This window comes from Bombus affinis, unplaced genomic scaffold (genome assembly GCF_024516045.1).
Source record: "Bombus affinis isolate iyBomAffi1 unplaced genomic scaffold, iyBomAffi1.2 ctg00000064.1, whole genome shotgun sequence".
NCBI classification, from domain to species: Eukaryota; Metazoa; Arthropoda; class Insecta; order Hymenoptera; family Apidae; genus Bombus; species Bombus affinis.
Window position 1 is genome coordinate 2,523,580 of NW_026108821.1, and position 17,655 is coordinate 2,541,234.

Consider the following 17,655-nt stretch of genomic DNA (forward strand, 5'->3'; position numbering starts at 1 on the left):
TTAGCTTAATATGTTATATTAACCAAGATTTATAGAAACAAAATATATTATTCAGTACGGACAAAGTTTTCTTATCGAATGATGTTTCAAAAGGTACTTACGTCCATTTTGTTGTCCAATTTTATATCCATGAAGACTGCATCAACAGGGCGTACGTAAACTAACACTCGAGTTATTTGCTTTATGAAATTATTATTATTATTAGACAAACTGCTTGCCTGTGCACAAAGAAAATCTATGATTAGTGAATAGTAGACTTTAATAATATCCTCAAAAAACAATTCGCATTTTCCCGAAAATATGTCATAACTGCACAATAACAATAGCAACTTGTAAATGAATATAGAAATTGTATGAAATACAGTTATCAAATATATTTAACAAAACTGTAATTATTTGATAAAAAGTCGTGAAAACAATGAAAAGCAGAAGACAATGGAAGATATTTCAGGTTAACGTGTCATACATGATCTTAAAAGTTGTTTACACTCTTTTATTATTCACTTATTATTCACTTGCATCCAGAACATGTTTCCTTTGTTAATAGTTCGCGTCAAAATAGAATGTGAAATTTTTTTATACACATATAAACATACACAGAGAGAGAAAATACCGTTTAAACTCGGACACTACCATGAGCAGTACTGTGGGCAATAAAATGGCATCCTCCACTAGTAGCAAACGTGCCGCTCAGTTCAGACAGGTTCAGATCATTATCGGTAAGGAAGTAACCTTGAAATTACATTTATGGAAAGTGTACAACAAAGAATCTTATATTATTTATAATACATCATTCTTCAGCAGTTTAATATTAGTTTCATCTAATTTTACCTAATTCATTTTATAAATTGCATTTTAATTACGAAACAGTATCATATTGTACGTTTACACGTAACGGTAAATCAAAAATTGATTCGTAGAGCTACAGCGCATGCGTGTTACTGAGTAGTTTTCTAACTAACTTCGCGTTATGTCCAATATAATATTCTTGTTCACGTTTCTATATAAACTCACGTTATATATGTATGTATATCTGTGCATCTAAGAAGCAACACCAACACACGTCAATGAATATCTGATTATTCCTGCATCATAAGTATTGTAAGCATCGCATTCGTATACACAGGTTTGTAAACTCCAGTAGAGAGGGTAATACTCTTAATATTCGGAAATGTGCTTTACAAATCAGCCGTTAGTCGTAGCGCTGGCATCGATTTGTTAACATCTTTCTTTGCATTATCACTGAAGATAAAGGATATAAACTAAATAGTATTTCACTTGATACAAAAGAATGTTGTTTAAATAAAGTTAATTTTACATAATACAATAGAGTTTAGTTATAAACACGATCGTGTTGCAGACACAAGAAGCACGGCGAAGTCTAACAAATCGATTGACGTCCCTTATTCGAGAAATATTTTCTGGCCCGTAGGAGTCTTACCCACTCTAATGGAATTCTTAAATTTGGTTTGCGTATACGAACTTGGCAAATATGTGCATACATACACATGCGCCCGCGTGCGCGCGCGCGCGCACACACACACACACACACACACACACATATGTACTTACTGTTGACTCTGTCAAAGGCTTATGAGATACCACTGGTTGTTAAAATATTTGTCAAAATATCTGTTTTATACTCTAGCGTTAAGGATGAAAATCTTATTGCTCAAGAAATTAAAATGTGGTCAAAGAAATGATTATTTCAATCCGATGGACCATCAACTTCTGCGGTCGGTAAATTACCGACAACATATTTATATGTAATATCATCTGAGATACAATGACACAGACGGAACGAAGTACAAAATAAACATTTATATCAGTTTACATAGACGAGACGTAGAATAAATACGGTTGTCGCACGTCTGGAGGCATTGGGAACCTTTAGCATTTTAGTATTGTTCCAAATGTTACCGACTCAGCGTCTCGATAATATTTTCTCTTCCCTTCAGCAGATTATCCAGTCCAGCACATTGTTAAATATATAGGTATCTCCTTTCCATATCACATCTTGGATAACAAGTTTTTGTGGCAATCGTAGATCCGGAGATATTTACTTGCACTCCAATGATCCGAGGTTAATCAAGCTGAACACTTGATCGGCCAACAGGCGTTCCCAGAGTCTTATCCCAGTAGTAATAAAAATAGAGAAAAATATGGAATTCTCTAAGAGGTGGTGCTCTATCTTTAAAACCATCTCAATCTCTGGCATGGATTTTTCTGGCGAAAATCATCCTCGTAACCAAGTGACTACTACCTAGCGAAGCTACAAAAGAATGGATTGGAACACACAACAATACTCTCTTGAAAGTGCAACAGGTCTTCTGTGCTAAGGAAAACCAAGACTGGTGTTTTCTCGATAATGTCTAGACTAAAAATAGAGTTTTTTTTTTCGATTTTGAACTCGAACATCTGATGACGAAGATGAGAGCCTGCTGAACTATGCGTCTCATTTAAAAGATAGACAGAGTCACGTTACATTTCTCCAACCGGTAGGGAGTACCACGGATAATCTATACTGGATGGAGAAAAGGCGGCTCTGAATCGGCGTTTCATCAAATACTTGAAATAATAACTTAAAACAGCCTTGTTACATTTGGACTTCTTCAGAACATGATAATGGCAGTGAACTCTGAGCTGATGTAGGGTTTTCGTGACATTTTAGCGCGGCTTACCTTGCACAACCACATAAATAAATTGGCGAAAGTGGGGATTTATAGTACTTAACTAGGCTTCTTCTGCATGATGAGATAACAAGCAGTAGGCCTCGTATCACGACGTCCTACGACGATCCACGAGGTCCCAGGACATCCCATGACGTTCTACAACGTCAGATGGTGCCCCCGTAAGAGGTTATTAATCCAGTCTGGTTCATCAAAAGGTTTTGGATGATCTAGACTAGGCTAAACTATTAAAATAGTTTTTAGCTTGATATATCTCGAAATTATTAATATATGTTGTTTACCAATAGCAATCTAATCTTAATATTAAAATTAACGTTACACTTTCAGAATAGTACTTCATGTATTGTTATTTGGGAAACGATACCAATTATCCGGTCCCATCACGGGGAGGTAACTACGCTTGGGTTCTATTTACGTAGAGTTTTTAAGCATCGGAAGCAGAAGATGTAAAATTATTTGATAACAAAGAAGTAGCGTGTATTGAAATTTATTAATTAGAATAGGTATAGTATGTGGATCCACATAATCATATTTGAACATTGAACTTACCATCGAAGAAACCAAACCTCGTTGCCATCGGTTGCCACCTGATTGCATTTTCTTCTTCAATTCCATGAATGCGATTTAATTCTTTGGCTTTGAGCGAGCACGAAGAATTACATTTCATCTTTAGACGCTCTACAGTTACACTTTGTATTAGCACTGTTTTATATGAAATAGTTAAGTGAAAAATTAAATACTGTGTTTAAAATTAAAAAATAAAACTAAATAGAAACAAAATACCATTTCGAAGACTCGAAAGATTTCGTTAATACTAAATAAAACAAAATAAATCATTAATTTAATCGCTACGAGTTGGTGGTATTGATTTAAATGAATAGTAGAATTGCTTCCGATTAATGGCATAAATTAAAAGCTTAATTATTTTAAATTAATAGAAGGATATTTGTTACGTCGCGTGAAAAGGTCTGCGCGACGTTCTTCATTGTCTGACCGTCAAGGCCCAAGCACCGTTAGAGAAACCCTCAATAAACCTAAGGCCCCGCCATAAACCGAGTCTTATTAGCTTGCAGGAACCGTTAATCCTGCAAGTATTTTCGGTTTATAACTGGTACTTAAAAAGTCGTTAGGTCTATTGTACGTTCTTCCTAATTACGGAGAAAGCAGGTTACCTAATGGGAAAAACGAAATCGTTGCCTAACGGAAAGGCTGGTTTTTCCCATAAACAATGTCGCCCATGAACCACGTTGGTAAAAGGCTTCTTCCTCCCATCTTCATTACCAACAGTGGTCATAACCAATCGGCATCGCGGATCATTGCCCTCACTTTCCTAACTAAAAATGTGAGCAACGAATCCGCGTTCTTGATTCAAATGGCACACCCATACCGAGCTTTCCTTCGTAATCACATCAGAATCACATCACATCACGAACGAACTACAGAGTCCCTATAGCTCTCACAGTGCCTGGAGTTCACACAGTTCGTTCGGCTCTCACAGTGCCTAGAGTTCTCACAGTTCCTACGGCTCTTACGGCTCCTATTGCTCCTATTGCTACTATTGCGACTACTGCTTCTACGCCATCAAGAGGGTCAACTCTACTGGTTCTCATAACCAACGAACAGTCAAAGTCAAGAAGTCAAAGTCTAGTCATTTTGTCATTCGGTTGATTCTGTTGAGTCGGTTGACTCAAAGTCAGTTCTGATCAATCGCTACGTCTATTACAACACGGGGGCCTTCATCTATCAGATTGTCAGTCAAAATCTAATCAAGATCAGGGCGGTACCAATCAAGACAGTTCTCATACTCAGCGACGTTACTAAAGTGTGTGATTCTACGAAGTTGTTGGAAAATACATAATTTATAACACGGTTAATCACGGAGTTATATCATTTCAATCACCCCTATTATCTTAACGGAAATCAGGGGATCGGTCTACTCGCGGCCTCGATTCGTAGAATCGTAACGGGAATTCACGACTCCCGTTGACGTGTATCTTCGCGATTGCGTCTCTCCGCGATTGGTCGAATTTACAGTCTGTATTTTGTAGATTGGGAATACTATTTTGGGAATGGTCCCTATTTTCAGATTGTTTTGATTTCTTTGTACTACTTGGACAGAGGAGATTGAAGTAGTAGTGAATTTTGGAGGACTGGGCGTTTGATTGATTGTCTCTTTGGCTCTGAGTTTAGGATACTTGTTTATGTATAGGGTTTTGTAGGCTGAGCAACCTTTGTAGTTAGCAGGATGGTCTCCTTGACAGTGGAGGCACTTCACTGGGATTTTTGGTGACTTAGTGCACTGATCAGTGAGGTATGTACCTGTACATTTGACGCAGCGGAAATTATGATTGCAGTATTTCTACGTGTGACCGTACCTTTGGCACCTTTTGCATTGTACTATCTCCTTTCTTATTAAAGGAGGTTCGATTTTTACTACCGAGTTCATTAATCGATTTATGTTCTATATTTGTTTGTTATTGGTTTTTTGCTTTAAGTCGATGAAGAATAGAGATAGCGGGTTTTTAGAGATCCTATGTCTAATATTGTTGATGTTAACTACTTCATGACCAGTTTAAAGTTTACAAGTTTAAAGAGTTCGAACTTCAGTTCGTCTAAGTTAGTCGAGTGGTGGATGTTGCATAGTACCACTCGAAAAGGTCTTTCCTGTTTAAGTTGGTAAGTGTGAAAGTTAGCATTCAAGGTTTTTAACAGTTTTGTTATCTTTTTATATGAGGCCGGGTTAGCCGGCAGAATTTTAACTTGGTTATTGTTTATTTTTAATTTATATTTCTCATTGTTGATTTCTTTCTCAATGGACTTTACCATTGTTTGTATATCGATAACATCATCAACGAATATAGGTGGAGGAGGTGAATTTTTTGGCGTATGTTGGTTAGTTAATGAATCAGCAACATCCATGGAGTTATTTGTGGATTCTAGAATTGAGTATCTATTGTAGTTGGTTACACAGCCTATTGACTGTTCGTTCTGATTAGCGTTTGTGTTTGTTTTAACTGTTTCTAGCTTACGCTTTTTAATATTTTTGGTGTCACTAGTATGGAGGAATATGTTGCTCTTTTGCCACGGAGAAGGTTTTACTCAAGAGAGTGTCACGTAAAATAACATTAAAAAAATAGAAAAAATAAATATAAACAAAAAAAGAAACTTAATTTTTTTTCTAACACAGTTCACAATTTTTACTTCCGAGCTCTAGACGTGACTTTTCAAGACTGTAGTTCTTACAATTTTTTGACTTCCGATCGGATCCTTTGTCGCCCCTCAATATCCCCACTATCCATCCGTTTGCCAGGCGTCCGCGATCGCTGCCGCGCACGCATTCTCCTCGAACATTCGGCGGAAGGACCGTTGGGATATTGATGGCTCATTAGGCTCTTCAGCGATATACATTGTCGCCGAGTGCCGCCACAGCTTTGTCTCCGATTTTAAAGCGAGCCGGTCGTGACAACAGCCTGGTCTCTGATGTGGATTGACATTACAAGAGCCTGGTCGCGATTCTTGGGCCATCATCGAGCTAGTTAATTCAAGTTGAATAACTAGTCGAGAGGGTATGAGGCTATGATTCGGGTAGAGATTAGAAGCGTTGGAATTTTTCACTAGTAAGATACGAAACACTTGGTTTATGTCTGTTTCGATTCACTATCGACAGATGGGCGTCACTAGATCACGGCGTCACAAAATCACGGCGCCACAGAGCACTAGACACACGTCTGCACGCTTCGGCACTCAACAGGAAACTGAGTTTCTCTAATTGTGTTTGCTTCGTTTAACCTTTCGCACTTCGCAGCTCGGGGCAGAATGAATCTTTTGGTTCAAAACGAAACAGATACTTTCCTTTATTGCCCCTCGATATCCCCACTACGCGCGCGTTTGTTAGACTTTTTCTATTCTTCCGAATATTCGGTGAAAGAACCGTAGGGCTATCGATGGTACTGATTGACATGTACCTAATATTTCTTTAACAGTACCACTAAGATACTTTGTCATAGATTCTCTGTCTCATCGACTGAGCAATGGAGACGATATCATCAAATGATAGATTCCCATTATGTCTCATATTCTTCTGCCTTTTTCGGTCCCTAGGTGGCTCCTTCAAAGCCTTAATAATTAACGATGCAGCAGAGGGAACCACCGTAATTGTAGCTTGTCTGTTCTGAATTGTCAACTGGACGGTAATTTTTAAACCCTTCCAGTCACTGGTAGCTTTGGCAATATCATCACCAACCTTTTTGGGAGACTATAAATATAAACCAACATTTAACAACTATATAAATGTTTTTTATTTATTAATAAAATGTAAAATAGAATCAAATAATGAAAGAAGACGATTAATATTTACAATTACAAAATAGAATAATTTCTCAAAATTTAGAAGAAATATTATTCATAAATAATTTAAATTTATAAAATAGAATCTTACTAAACCGAGTGGACCAATTTTTGGAGCCAGAGATGAAGTTGCTCCTACTTCACCTCCAACGCATCTTCGATAGACTATTGAAACAAATAAACACATGTGAGGAAATTTTACATTCTTGTAGTACATATTAAAATGAAATATTAAAAATATACCTATCTTGATTTCGCTAGGGTCAAATTTAGGTGGCATTGTAATGACAACTTGTATGTAAAAAAAAAAGAAAAAAAAATACCAAAATGAGACACAATCGAATAAAAGAAACAGGAACGACAATCACACGTGGTAAATCTCGTTCGAAAAGAGTGGAAGAGGTTATGATATCGAGGTATGTAGAAACGCTGTAACATGAACTATATAACTCAACGTAGATTTACATTCAAGTCGTCGAATTGTGACATAATAACACACCATAGTAATAAAACAATGCGGATGCGCCTTTACAATTTATTCAAATATTCCTAAGACATTTTAATACGCTACAAACATCGAATACAGTCTACTGCTTTAGGTACTACAAAGCGTAGTAGAAATTGGGTACCACCTCTTGCATTTTTATGAAATGGTTGTTCGTATTCACTTACACTTCATGAATTTTCAAACTCGATTTTTCATAAACGAAATTCCTAACGCGATTTTGTTAATTTTGGATCTTCGTCTTATTTTGAGCCATAGAATCTGTCTAACCACATTTGTATCATGAATGACGGACCACCCACTATGTAACACAATACTATCCATATTTGCCTCTATGTTTGGTTGTTGTCCATGTTTATTCTCTAATCATTCATATTCATTCATACTGTTCGTTAGGATACAGTCATATATATTTTTGTTTATTTATTACAATGAGATATTAAACACAAACATTTTAATTATAATATTCTTACAATATTCAGGATTTTACTTTTACTTTACGAGATAAAAATTACATTTATCGTTACACTTTTGTCATAGCATTATAAATTATTATGAAAATACATAAATGTCTCCTTTCTTTTTTATAATGTTCTTTTACTGTTTAACTTTTACTTCTAATGTTCTTTTACTACACCTGATATTTATTACAAAGTATTATTTTTTGTAATGAAATACTATTAAAAGTGTGTTTTTTATACATTTAATTTTTATGTTAATGTTACATAAAATATTTGGTGACTTTGATCAGGTTACTATTAACATTCATTATTTTACGTTCTTTATTCTTTTTATATGTCTCGTATAAAGCAAAATATTAGAGGAAATTTCCCAAAAATATTTATTTCTAAGGTTTTTCAATAGTACAAAAATATTTAATATAATTTATGGAAGATATTTCCCATTATTTGTTTTTAAAAAATAAACTTATATTTAAATATACATATGGCAAATTGACCAAATTGTTATCAATATAATCATAAAAGCATCATACATAAAGATAGTAAATTCGAAATAATATTTAAATGCTTAAATGCAAACATATTTCATTAATATATAAAATTTAAATTAATCTTGCTTATAATATTCAAATTGTTTCTATTCTCGCCAACAAAGGCAATAGCTTCAATTTCAAATTTTGCTCCCTACAGTAACATTTTATGTTTAATGTTAGCAATTAGATTTTGAATTATATGTAAATATTTATATGTGTATTGCTTCTTACCATTGGTAACTTTTCAACTTGGAATGTAGATCTAGCTGGATAGTTCTCCTTAAAAACTAAAGGAAAAAAATGGTGCGTGGATATATACACAAATATAACATACACTTATATAAATAAAATTAAAAATTATATCTTACATTCTTTGTAGACTTCATTTACATCACTAAACTCATTAACATCTTGTAAGAAAATTGTTGTTTTAACGACTGTAAATAAATATAAAAAGTAAATATTATTAATGTTTAATAAAATTAATTATTAATATTATTAATCACTGCTGATAACGTTTATCATATTTCTTGATCGTTTCGGAATTGAAAAATATAAATTAACAAATCAGAAAATAAGAAAAATTTAAAATAAACGAAACCTTTATCATAATTAGATCCAGCTTTCTTTAAGACATTTCAAATCTAAAGTAAAGATAGATTTTATATGAATGAAAATATATAGTAACATTATGTTTAAAAATCATTTTTAGTATAGTATTTGCAAACAAATTATTCTAACTATATGACATATTTGTTACATATTATAATTAGTATATCTAACATTAAATAAATGTAATAACTATATGTTATTTGGATGTGTGATACATATTCATTGTGTACAAGGTATGATGTATTAAAACATTTTTAATTTATTTATTTCATTAAAAGGAGGAAACATACATAAAAATACAACACCTTCATATTAAAAATGTTTTATTTTTTACTCCTTATGACAAATCTGTAACAATGGGAATGTAAAATTTTTATAATTAAAATACCACATATTTATGGTATATTAAATGATGATTTTTTTTATTCAGGTTTTCTCCTCAGTAGCAATATCCCTGAGAATCTGTAACAATATTATAAATTGTTACAGCTGTCAGGTGGATGGGATGCTAACCCCTACCCAGAGCTCGAAGCAAATACTTTGCATAACAATATAAATATCACTTATTTATTTAGCTATCCATCATTTTAGTTGTATAATAAACTCAAATATTTGATAAAATGAGACATTGTGCTGAAAATATTGGCAAGGAGCTCTAAACTTACCATATTATTCATCTGGGACTTGGAGCTTTCCACCATTAATTTCTTCGATAAGATCTCGTGGTGGTCTACCTTCAACAGTACATCCAACTGATTGACAAGTACCTAATATTTCTTTAACAGTACCACTAAGGTACTTTGCCATAGATCTCGGTCTCATCGACCGAGCAATGGAAACGATATCATCAAATGATAGATTCCCATTATGTCTTATATTCTTCTGCCTTTTTCGGTCCCTAGGTGGCTCCTTCAAAGCCTTAATAATTAACGATGCAACAGAGGGAACCACCGTAATTAGTGCAGAGTGATGCCTTTTCTTTACTATTTCGAATTGTTTAGTTGCCGATTTGGCTTTAAAGACCTTGCAGTGCTTCATTTCGTGGGTCCGTGTCATGTCGGACTTACCAACGTCCTGGTTTTTGTGTTGAATGTTTGCAATCGCGATTGGTGTTGTCGGTGACGGGAAGATTAATGAGATGACCCGTTTGTTTCATTTGATTTCGTTCGGATGTCATTACTTTTAGCCCGTGTCTGAAGCAATTCCATCAAATGTATGTATGATGGCATTCTTCTATTAGGCAACGTGCGCTGCCATTTGCGAACGATGGACGACGGTAGTTTCGATGAGAGCAAGTTGATAATTACTATATTAGAATTGATAAGCTCGCCTAATATATCTAGCGCTTTGAGACTCGCCTTGACTGTTTCGTGCAAGTCTTCTACGGCTTCTGATGTTTCCTCTGTGATTTTAGGGTAGTGTTTTAGCAATTCCCAGTGCCGCATACAGATTCGACGGTGATAGTCAAATGTTTCCTTCAGCACGTTAAGTGCGATCGAGTAATTAGAATCTGTGACTTCCAACGGCTGGGTGCTTCGGGCGGCCTTTCCAGTTACGGTTGTTTCAAGATATTGAACCTTTTGGACCGATGTTAGGTTCTTATTACGGTCCACTGTGGGCACGAATGTGTCGTAAAAATACTCCCATTCTTCTTGACGAAGGCGTCAAACTTAGTCAAGGGTATCTCCGGTAGTTTAAACGATGGCGATTCGGACTCGTTGACGAACTCGCGTTTTGGGAGTCTCGACTTAGTGGAGGGATGTGTGATTGCTCAAGGAGATCCAGTATTCGTGCGTCAATGTGGTGATATTCTTGCGCTGAAGATACTAGATGCTCAGATTCTTCCTTGTCTAACGATTCCAATTCTTGGAATTCCGATTCTTGGACCGCGATTATTTTCATCCAATTCTCGTCGAACGCTCTGCGGCAAGATATCAAGTAATTCTTGTTTACCCGTCCTGATTCCTCGTATTCGTCGAGTTGACGCATTGTGAGTGTCATTCGGCCGATTAAGTCGTTTCGTCTACGCCGCAATGTGCTGATCTGTTCAGCGTGGGCCATTTTTAGGTTAATAAATTGAACGATCTTACCTTGAAGAACTGGACGTTGGTCCGGGAATCGGTTGCTACTCCTTACTGAGCGGCGTGGGGTCACGTGCATGCTTAGCAAGGAAGGCGTTCCTTACCGACGGCCGCTCGTTTGGTTGTGTGATTGAAGTAGTTGGACTGCGTTGAATTGATGATTGTCCAGCTACGACCAATGGGTTATGCTTCTCAGAAGGTGACGCTCCTGACGTTACTGGCTTCGCATATATGCGTCCATAGTACTCTAAGGGTTAAAACGAAGTATTAAAAATATACCTATCTTGATTTTCCTGGGATCAAATTTAGGTGGCATTGTTGTTCAAGTTATTAGATATACAGGGTGGTTGGCAACTGGTGGTACAAGCGGAAAGGGAGTGATTCTACGCGAAAAAAGAAGTCGAAAATATAGAATAAAAATTTTTCGTTTGCGGCTTTGTTTTCGAGAAAATCGACTTTGAATTTACGCTCGGTACGCGTGCACTTTATCACGTCTCGTTATAACGGATCTTACTGTAGATCGTTGTCTCGATGGATATTATCGCAGTTTAAGTTTATTTTTGCTGTAACGGAAAATTAGGAATACATAATGAAATAATATGAAGTAATCAGGGTTACCAACCACCCTGTATAAAAAAAAGAAACGCGTGGATAAATAAGTTGGACAAAAGTGGATCGTTTCTTTACGTCGTCCCGCAGACGAAACAAAAACACTGAGACTATCGCTTGTATAATAGAAATCGATGCTGCCTTGGCACTGTGCCGCGTTTTTGTATTTTTTTCTGTATGATAATTTATTATACTGAGGTGGTATGTCGTGATAGGTGCAGAAGGAATACTCCGATGTTCAACAAAAAGTTTATTACTTATAACAATCAACGAGTCAACAATTCATACGATTCACACTTATGATTAACCATCGAGAGTTTACAATGGCGTATCTCGGCTTGTGTTTGCGTCGCTATGATACTGAACCTTTCGCACTTCGCGGCTTGAGGCAGAGTGACTCTTTGTTCGAAACCAAACGGATTCTTTTCTTAGTTGCCCTTCGATATTCCTGCTACACACGCGTTTATTAGATGTACCGCGGCGGTTGCCGCGCGTGCATTCTTCCAAACATTCGGCGGAAGAATCATAGGAATATCAATGGCACATTAAGCGCGTCGGCCTTACGCTTTGAAGATGTAGCGCTTTGTGTCGCGAAGCCGTTGGAAAGTTCCGTGCTCGTGTGCCGCCACAATACATTCGTCTGTGGTATGGTACATTCCTCGGTTTATCCAGTCAAGTATCTCACTAATAGATGGTTTCGTTCCTTCCACCTTGTTTGTTTTGGCAAGTACAAACCTTACGATTCCCTTTGATTCCTTTTAGAACGAATTAATATTTTTGCCAAATCTCTTCTTCACTGGCTAAAGCTACCAGTGACTGGAAGGGTTTGAAAATTACCGTTCAATTAACAATTTAGAACAGACAATTTCGGTAGTTCTATTGAGCTGCATCCTTAATTATTAACACTAGGACTAAAACCCCACGGTGGATCGCCCGACGTTCAGCTGGAATGCCCGGGACCCATTTCGAATTACTGCCGGAGCACTCCTGCGTCTTCTCCTATCTGAGGGAGTCGTTCCTTGGTTAGGTTCGGTCATTGGGAGGGATCACCCCTCTCTGTGCTATACCTTGGGCCGTCGTACATGTATGAGCAGGTCCAGATCCTCCTTGGCGTGTCGGGCTCTATAACCACCCAGGACGGCGTAGGGCAGTCCTTCGGCGCGGAACCCTGTAAAGGTGGAATGTTCTCACCCTCTCTCGCTCTGTTCGTTCCTTTACGAGCATTATCTCCCACGCCGGTCAAAATTCTAACGTGTACTGGGCCGTGCCCTCACCGCGGTGCTGACAGGTGCTCATCACCTCTTTTCCAATTTTTTTCCCGAATACTCCATGTCCTGCGAGCACCTGCGTCACTCAGAAGGACAATGGAAGCTCTCCGTGGTCTCTCCAAGCATTCCAGTTTGGCAGGACCCATCTAACGGTTCGGTAGTCCCGGATCTGGTCTTGGGTGAGTAGGTTGGAGCCCCACCACTCCCACACCTCTCGTCTAACTTTCCTCCGAACGTCTCGTGCCGCCTGTTCGGGGGGGGGGGGGAGTCACCGCCTACCTGAGTGGTACTGTTGAGGAGATATTAAGTACATATCCCGAATTATAATGGTATAATTGTAGTAGGAATTTGTCTAAGACGCGCCAATTTTCTATAATATTGACTGAACCCCGTACGAACCCTTCTGTTTGCATCGATATCATGTAATTTCGTAATTCTTATATTGTTGTTATTTCTATATTCAGAGGTAGGATCATAATAGTTATTACTATATTGTACGGATAGATCTATCACACCATTCTGAGCCGGGAAAACTAGAGGGTGAGCACGAACTCACGTTGTCATTTTCAAGATATCTTTCTTATCGTAATATTTTATTGATAAAATGTTCTCAGACGAGCGAGTAAAAAAACCTTACAATCCGAGAGCGGGTGGGTGTCACGTTCCGCAACTGGCACGATCCGTAGCGCGAAAATAAAATCGATAATTTCTTCAAATCAAGTCTATTTGAAACCATGTTTACAGTATTTGAAGTGAAAGACCTAATTATGTTTCTATAACAATATTAAGACAACTTAAATTGTAAACAAAGTCGGCAGTTGAACAAACGTTGAGGATCTTCACAAACATTTTCAAAAGAAAGACGACGACGTTTTTTTAACTTCGACGGATATAAATGTAGCGACTCAGAGAAGTCATGATGAGAATATTTCCATGCGTTAATCGAATGAGAATATTTTCCGTTCGTTAATCGCGTGAGATTCTTTATCGTTCGTCTATCGAGCATATTAATTAATTACTGTTCGTCAACCGAATAATTACCATTGTCTATCAAAGAGTTAGTTATCGTTTTGTCTATCGAAGAGTTAGTTATCATTTTGTCTTTCGAGGAGTTAATTATTATTTTGTCTATCGAATAGTTAGTTATTATTTTGTTAACCGAAGAATCATCATTTTGTCAACCGAAGAATTTTATATCCGTCAGTCTGTCAGTCAATTTTCAATATCGAAATCAAGTAAGATTTGAATAAATCATTATATATTGTTAATTTAATTTTAAACAACTTTAATCCTCTTCCATGCCAGTATTCCCGCACATAGCAGGTTAGCCGAAAGTGGAGCTTATTGCCAGTTGCATTAAACGTCAGTTAACGCTACCTTCTCGTCGGCAACTAAATAGAACGTAACAAATATTTTTTGGTGACAACGGTGGGATACGCTCCACAGAGGATTAAATTTCTTACGAGTATTGACAAAATATAAACAGAAAACATGTCGACCGCATGAAACTCACGGTATGAGGACGCGCTCCTGACATTGTTAGAAAATTTGAACGCGTTGGATGAAAAATTTCGCGTAATAACCGACCTCGACCTAGCACTTGGTAAATTAGAGGAAAAAATGGGTATGAGTAGGGTAACAAACGAAATTAAGATACCTGCATCATCGTCGATAACATCGCGAGAGACAAAACCGGGAATAAAGAAAAGTAAGTCGAACGATAACATTGATTCTAATGCAAATTAAACCCTACATTATCTAATGATGAGTTGCAAGCATTGAAAAACGATAAAGAACTTAGGAGAAAGAAGTTAAAGACTTCGAGTGTATCTACAAATGCTAGTTGTCCAACGCCCTCTGAACTTAATCTAGATGTCAGGAAAAGAGCAAGAAAATACAATACAATAACCTAGGAAGAAAAATGCATAGATGAATACTTAGATAGAAGACTAAGTCAAAAGAGGGATACTGATCATTTGAAACAATCAAAGGTTTCTGATACAAGGAAGTTAGAAGATTCAAGCTCATTCCATATGACTTCCCAATACAAACACTATTCCGCTGCTATGATAAAGGATAATCTTACTGTAAATAAGAAGAGGACGCACGACACCACAGACAGGATCATGAGTGAGAAATCATCCGAGTTCTCAACCAATACCAAACTAATACCAAGTTCTCAACTAATACCAAAGAACTTTCCAAAGAAGCAGAAATTAGAAAACGTGTATCCAGTAAAAAAGATTTGAAAAGTGTTGATAGAGACGTTACCTACGAAAAGTTGTATCAGGTTCACGATACATATAATGATAATAATAAAGATGAAAAAACGAAATTGTGGGTATCGGAAAGGATAGGATTAGGATAATTTAGATTTGTAAAATTCTCCTAATACTATTTATTTAAGATAAATAAAAATAACAGAGATTGATTGGACAGAGAACGATGGTTGTTTAATATGGAACTAATTGTAACAATCTTACTCTAACTTGACCACTCACGCAACTGGATAACGCCAACAACTCAACTTCTCAGCTACGCTAGTATCTCACGCAACTCCACAACGCTAACAACTCTACTCTCAATAACGCTAACACCTCTCGCAACTTGACAACGCTAACCACACTACTCTACGACTCCTCGATTAACTCTGACCTCTCGACTCACTCTCACTTCTCGATTAACCGCTCAACGCTCCCGATCAACTGCTCAACGCTCCCGACCAACCGCTTCTTGATCAACAACTCTTTGAATTCAAATCGTCCCCCTCCATTAGCGCTATTTTTTCCTCTCTCTAATCCCATCCTGTTAACGCTCCGCAAGAACTAGGTGACATTAGTCACATAGGATTTTTTTCTATATAAACTAATAACCGAAGGACAGACGACATTGTTTTGGTTAGTTTCTAATCAGGTTTTTCCCTCACGATACTACAAAATCTAAAAGTTATAAACTGGGACACAAACTATGTTTGGAACAAAGTTCTGTATCTTCAGTTAGCTTAAATTCAGGGAATCTGATGACAGAAGAATCAAAAAGCCACTCATGTTCGAAAAATTTTAATTTTCAAATCCTAGATTTCCATTATGTTTTATATTCTTCTGCGTTTTTCGGTCCCTAGATGGTTCCTTTAATACCTTAATTATTAAGGGATTGAAGCAAATGAAATGTAGATTTTGTAGAATGTTGAAGAGCTTGTGAATTTCTTGTAAACTTTGGGATAAACTGGTCGAAAAATTATCAATTCAGGAGATGTTTTAAATAAATAACCGTACATTTTACGACACAGTCAACGATAAGCGATGCAGTATTTAAGTGTTTTTTTACATTTTACAAACTCAATCAAATACATCAAATAAATCATTGAAAAGTTATATTTGCTGCGTTCAAGTCAAGATTTTCAAAAGTATAAATATATGTAACTCCTATGATACTTCTCTGTTTCATACAAGTTCTGCCTTCGGCTTGCAATTATCACAAGATGATGACCAAGATGAATCTTTTAACTAGTTCTCCCGATTAAAATATAAAAATCTTAATTACTTCGGAGGCAAGGAATTTTGTTTTTGGATCTTTCCTATCGAGAGTCAAGGCTCCAGAATGAAGAGTTAAGACTCAAGAATAAAGAGTCAAGATTCAACAATGAAGAGTCAAGCAGCAGTCGATTCAAGATGACTTCAATTTATATTATCTATATTTATGGAATGTCGTAGGCGATTTAACACTAACATTGTCGCAGATGAAATTTATATCTTGATCTGTTTTACTTCAGCATCTCGATTTTCGTCGATTTTCGTCGAAGAAAAACTGATGAATTAAATTTTCAAATTGAAATCTTTTGATTGAAGCTTCGAATCGGGATGATATTCCTGTTGGACATGGCTAACACCATGAAGCCTCAAGTAGTAATAACTATATGTATTATAGTTTCAAGTGAGTCCATCGTTCGCAAGAAAATTATCACTGAAATATTACTACTACGATGAAAGCCTGTTTGTTTATGGGATACTTTTCGTAGCTCAATGTTCGCATTTATGAGATTTCTATCACAGTTACTGATGATTATTAATCAGTAAGAAAATAACTTTCGGCAATTCTAAGATAGAATAATATAATACAACAACTTGGCATTGAAGCAATTCATTGGAGCTACGACTTAAGAATTCTTAGTCTTTTTATTCTGTATAAATGACTAACACACAAATAACACAACATATATGTTTCTTACAATCATATATAACAAATAACTTAAAATATCTTTGCCACAATCAACATTATTAAACAATCTTAGAAGAGATCAAATGCATATGGCGGCACTCGACCTCGGAAATTTCCAACAGTTTCGCGGCACAAAGCGCTTTATCTTAAAAGCGCTATGCAGACAAGCCTTAGGTGTCATCGATATCCCTACGGCTCGTTCGCCGAATTTTCGGGAGACCGCACACGTGGCAGTCGTCGCGGACTTCTAACAAACGCGCGCGATATCGATGGCCAACAAAGAAAAGAATCGGCGTGGCTTTCGAATCAAAGAGATTCAGTCTGCCCCGAG

General features: G+C 36.6%; 2 protein-coding genes, 1 long non-coding RNA gene and 1 pseudogene across 3 annotated transcripts; all 4 read right to left on the reverse strand.

Annotated features, from left to right (window-relative positions):
* Positions 1-5,885: 5,885 nt before the first annotated feature.
* Positions 5,886-7,447, reverse strand: LOC126926935 (60S ribosomal protein L12-like; annotated as a pseudogene).
* Positions 7,448-8,487: 1,040 nt separating this feature from the next.
* On the reverse strand, positions 8,488-9,047 carry LOC126926957 (uncharacterized). The gene is made up of 3 exons (XR_007715038.1): positions 8,905-9,047; positions 8,768-8,823; positions 8,488-8,687 (listed from the first exon to the last, which is right to left on the reverse strand). It is a non-coding gene; the product is annotated as an uncharacterized LOC126926957 (long non-coding RNA).
* A 737-nt stretch (positions 9,048-9,784) lies between these two features.
* On the reverse strand, positions 9,785-10,233 carry LOC126926939 (uncharacterized). Its single transcript, XM_050743253.1, has one exon. The coding sequence runs from the start codon at positions 10,202-10,204 to the stop codon at positions 9,818-9,820; it is 387 nt and encodes a 128-aa protein (XP_050599210.1). The 5' UTR covers positions 10,205-10,233; the 3' UTR covers positions 9,785-9,817.
* Positions 10,234-10,278: 45 nt separating this feature from the next.
* On the reverse strand, positions 10,279-11,137 carry LOC126926920 (uncharacterized). Its single transcript, XM_050743238.1, has 2 exons — positions 10,876-11,137; positions 10,279-10,760 (listed from the first exon to the last, which is right to left on the reverse strand). The coding sequence occupies exons 1-2, from the start codon at positions 11,135-11,137 to the stop codon at positions 10,279-10,281; spliced, it is 744 nt and encodes a 247-aa protein (XP_050599195.1).
* Between the last annotated feature and the right edge of the window lie 6,518 nt (positions 11,138-17,655).

What these genes read in the sequence shown, in the direction of transcription:
- LOC126926939 (XM_050743253.1), bottom strand. Translation starts at nt 10,204, where the DNA reads ATGACACGGACCCACGAAATGAAGCACTGCAAGGTCTTTAAAGCCAAA.
- LOC126926920 (XM_050743238.1), bottom strand. Translation starts at nt 11,137, where the DNA reads ATGCGTCAACTCGACGAATACGAGGAATCAGGACGGGTAAACAAGAAT. An exon ending in TCGAGACTCCCAAAACGCGA is followed by an intron (nt 10,761 to 10,875) that starts GTTCGTCAACGA and finishes TCGTGCCCACAG; the next exon opens with TGGACCGTAATAAGAACCTA.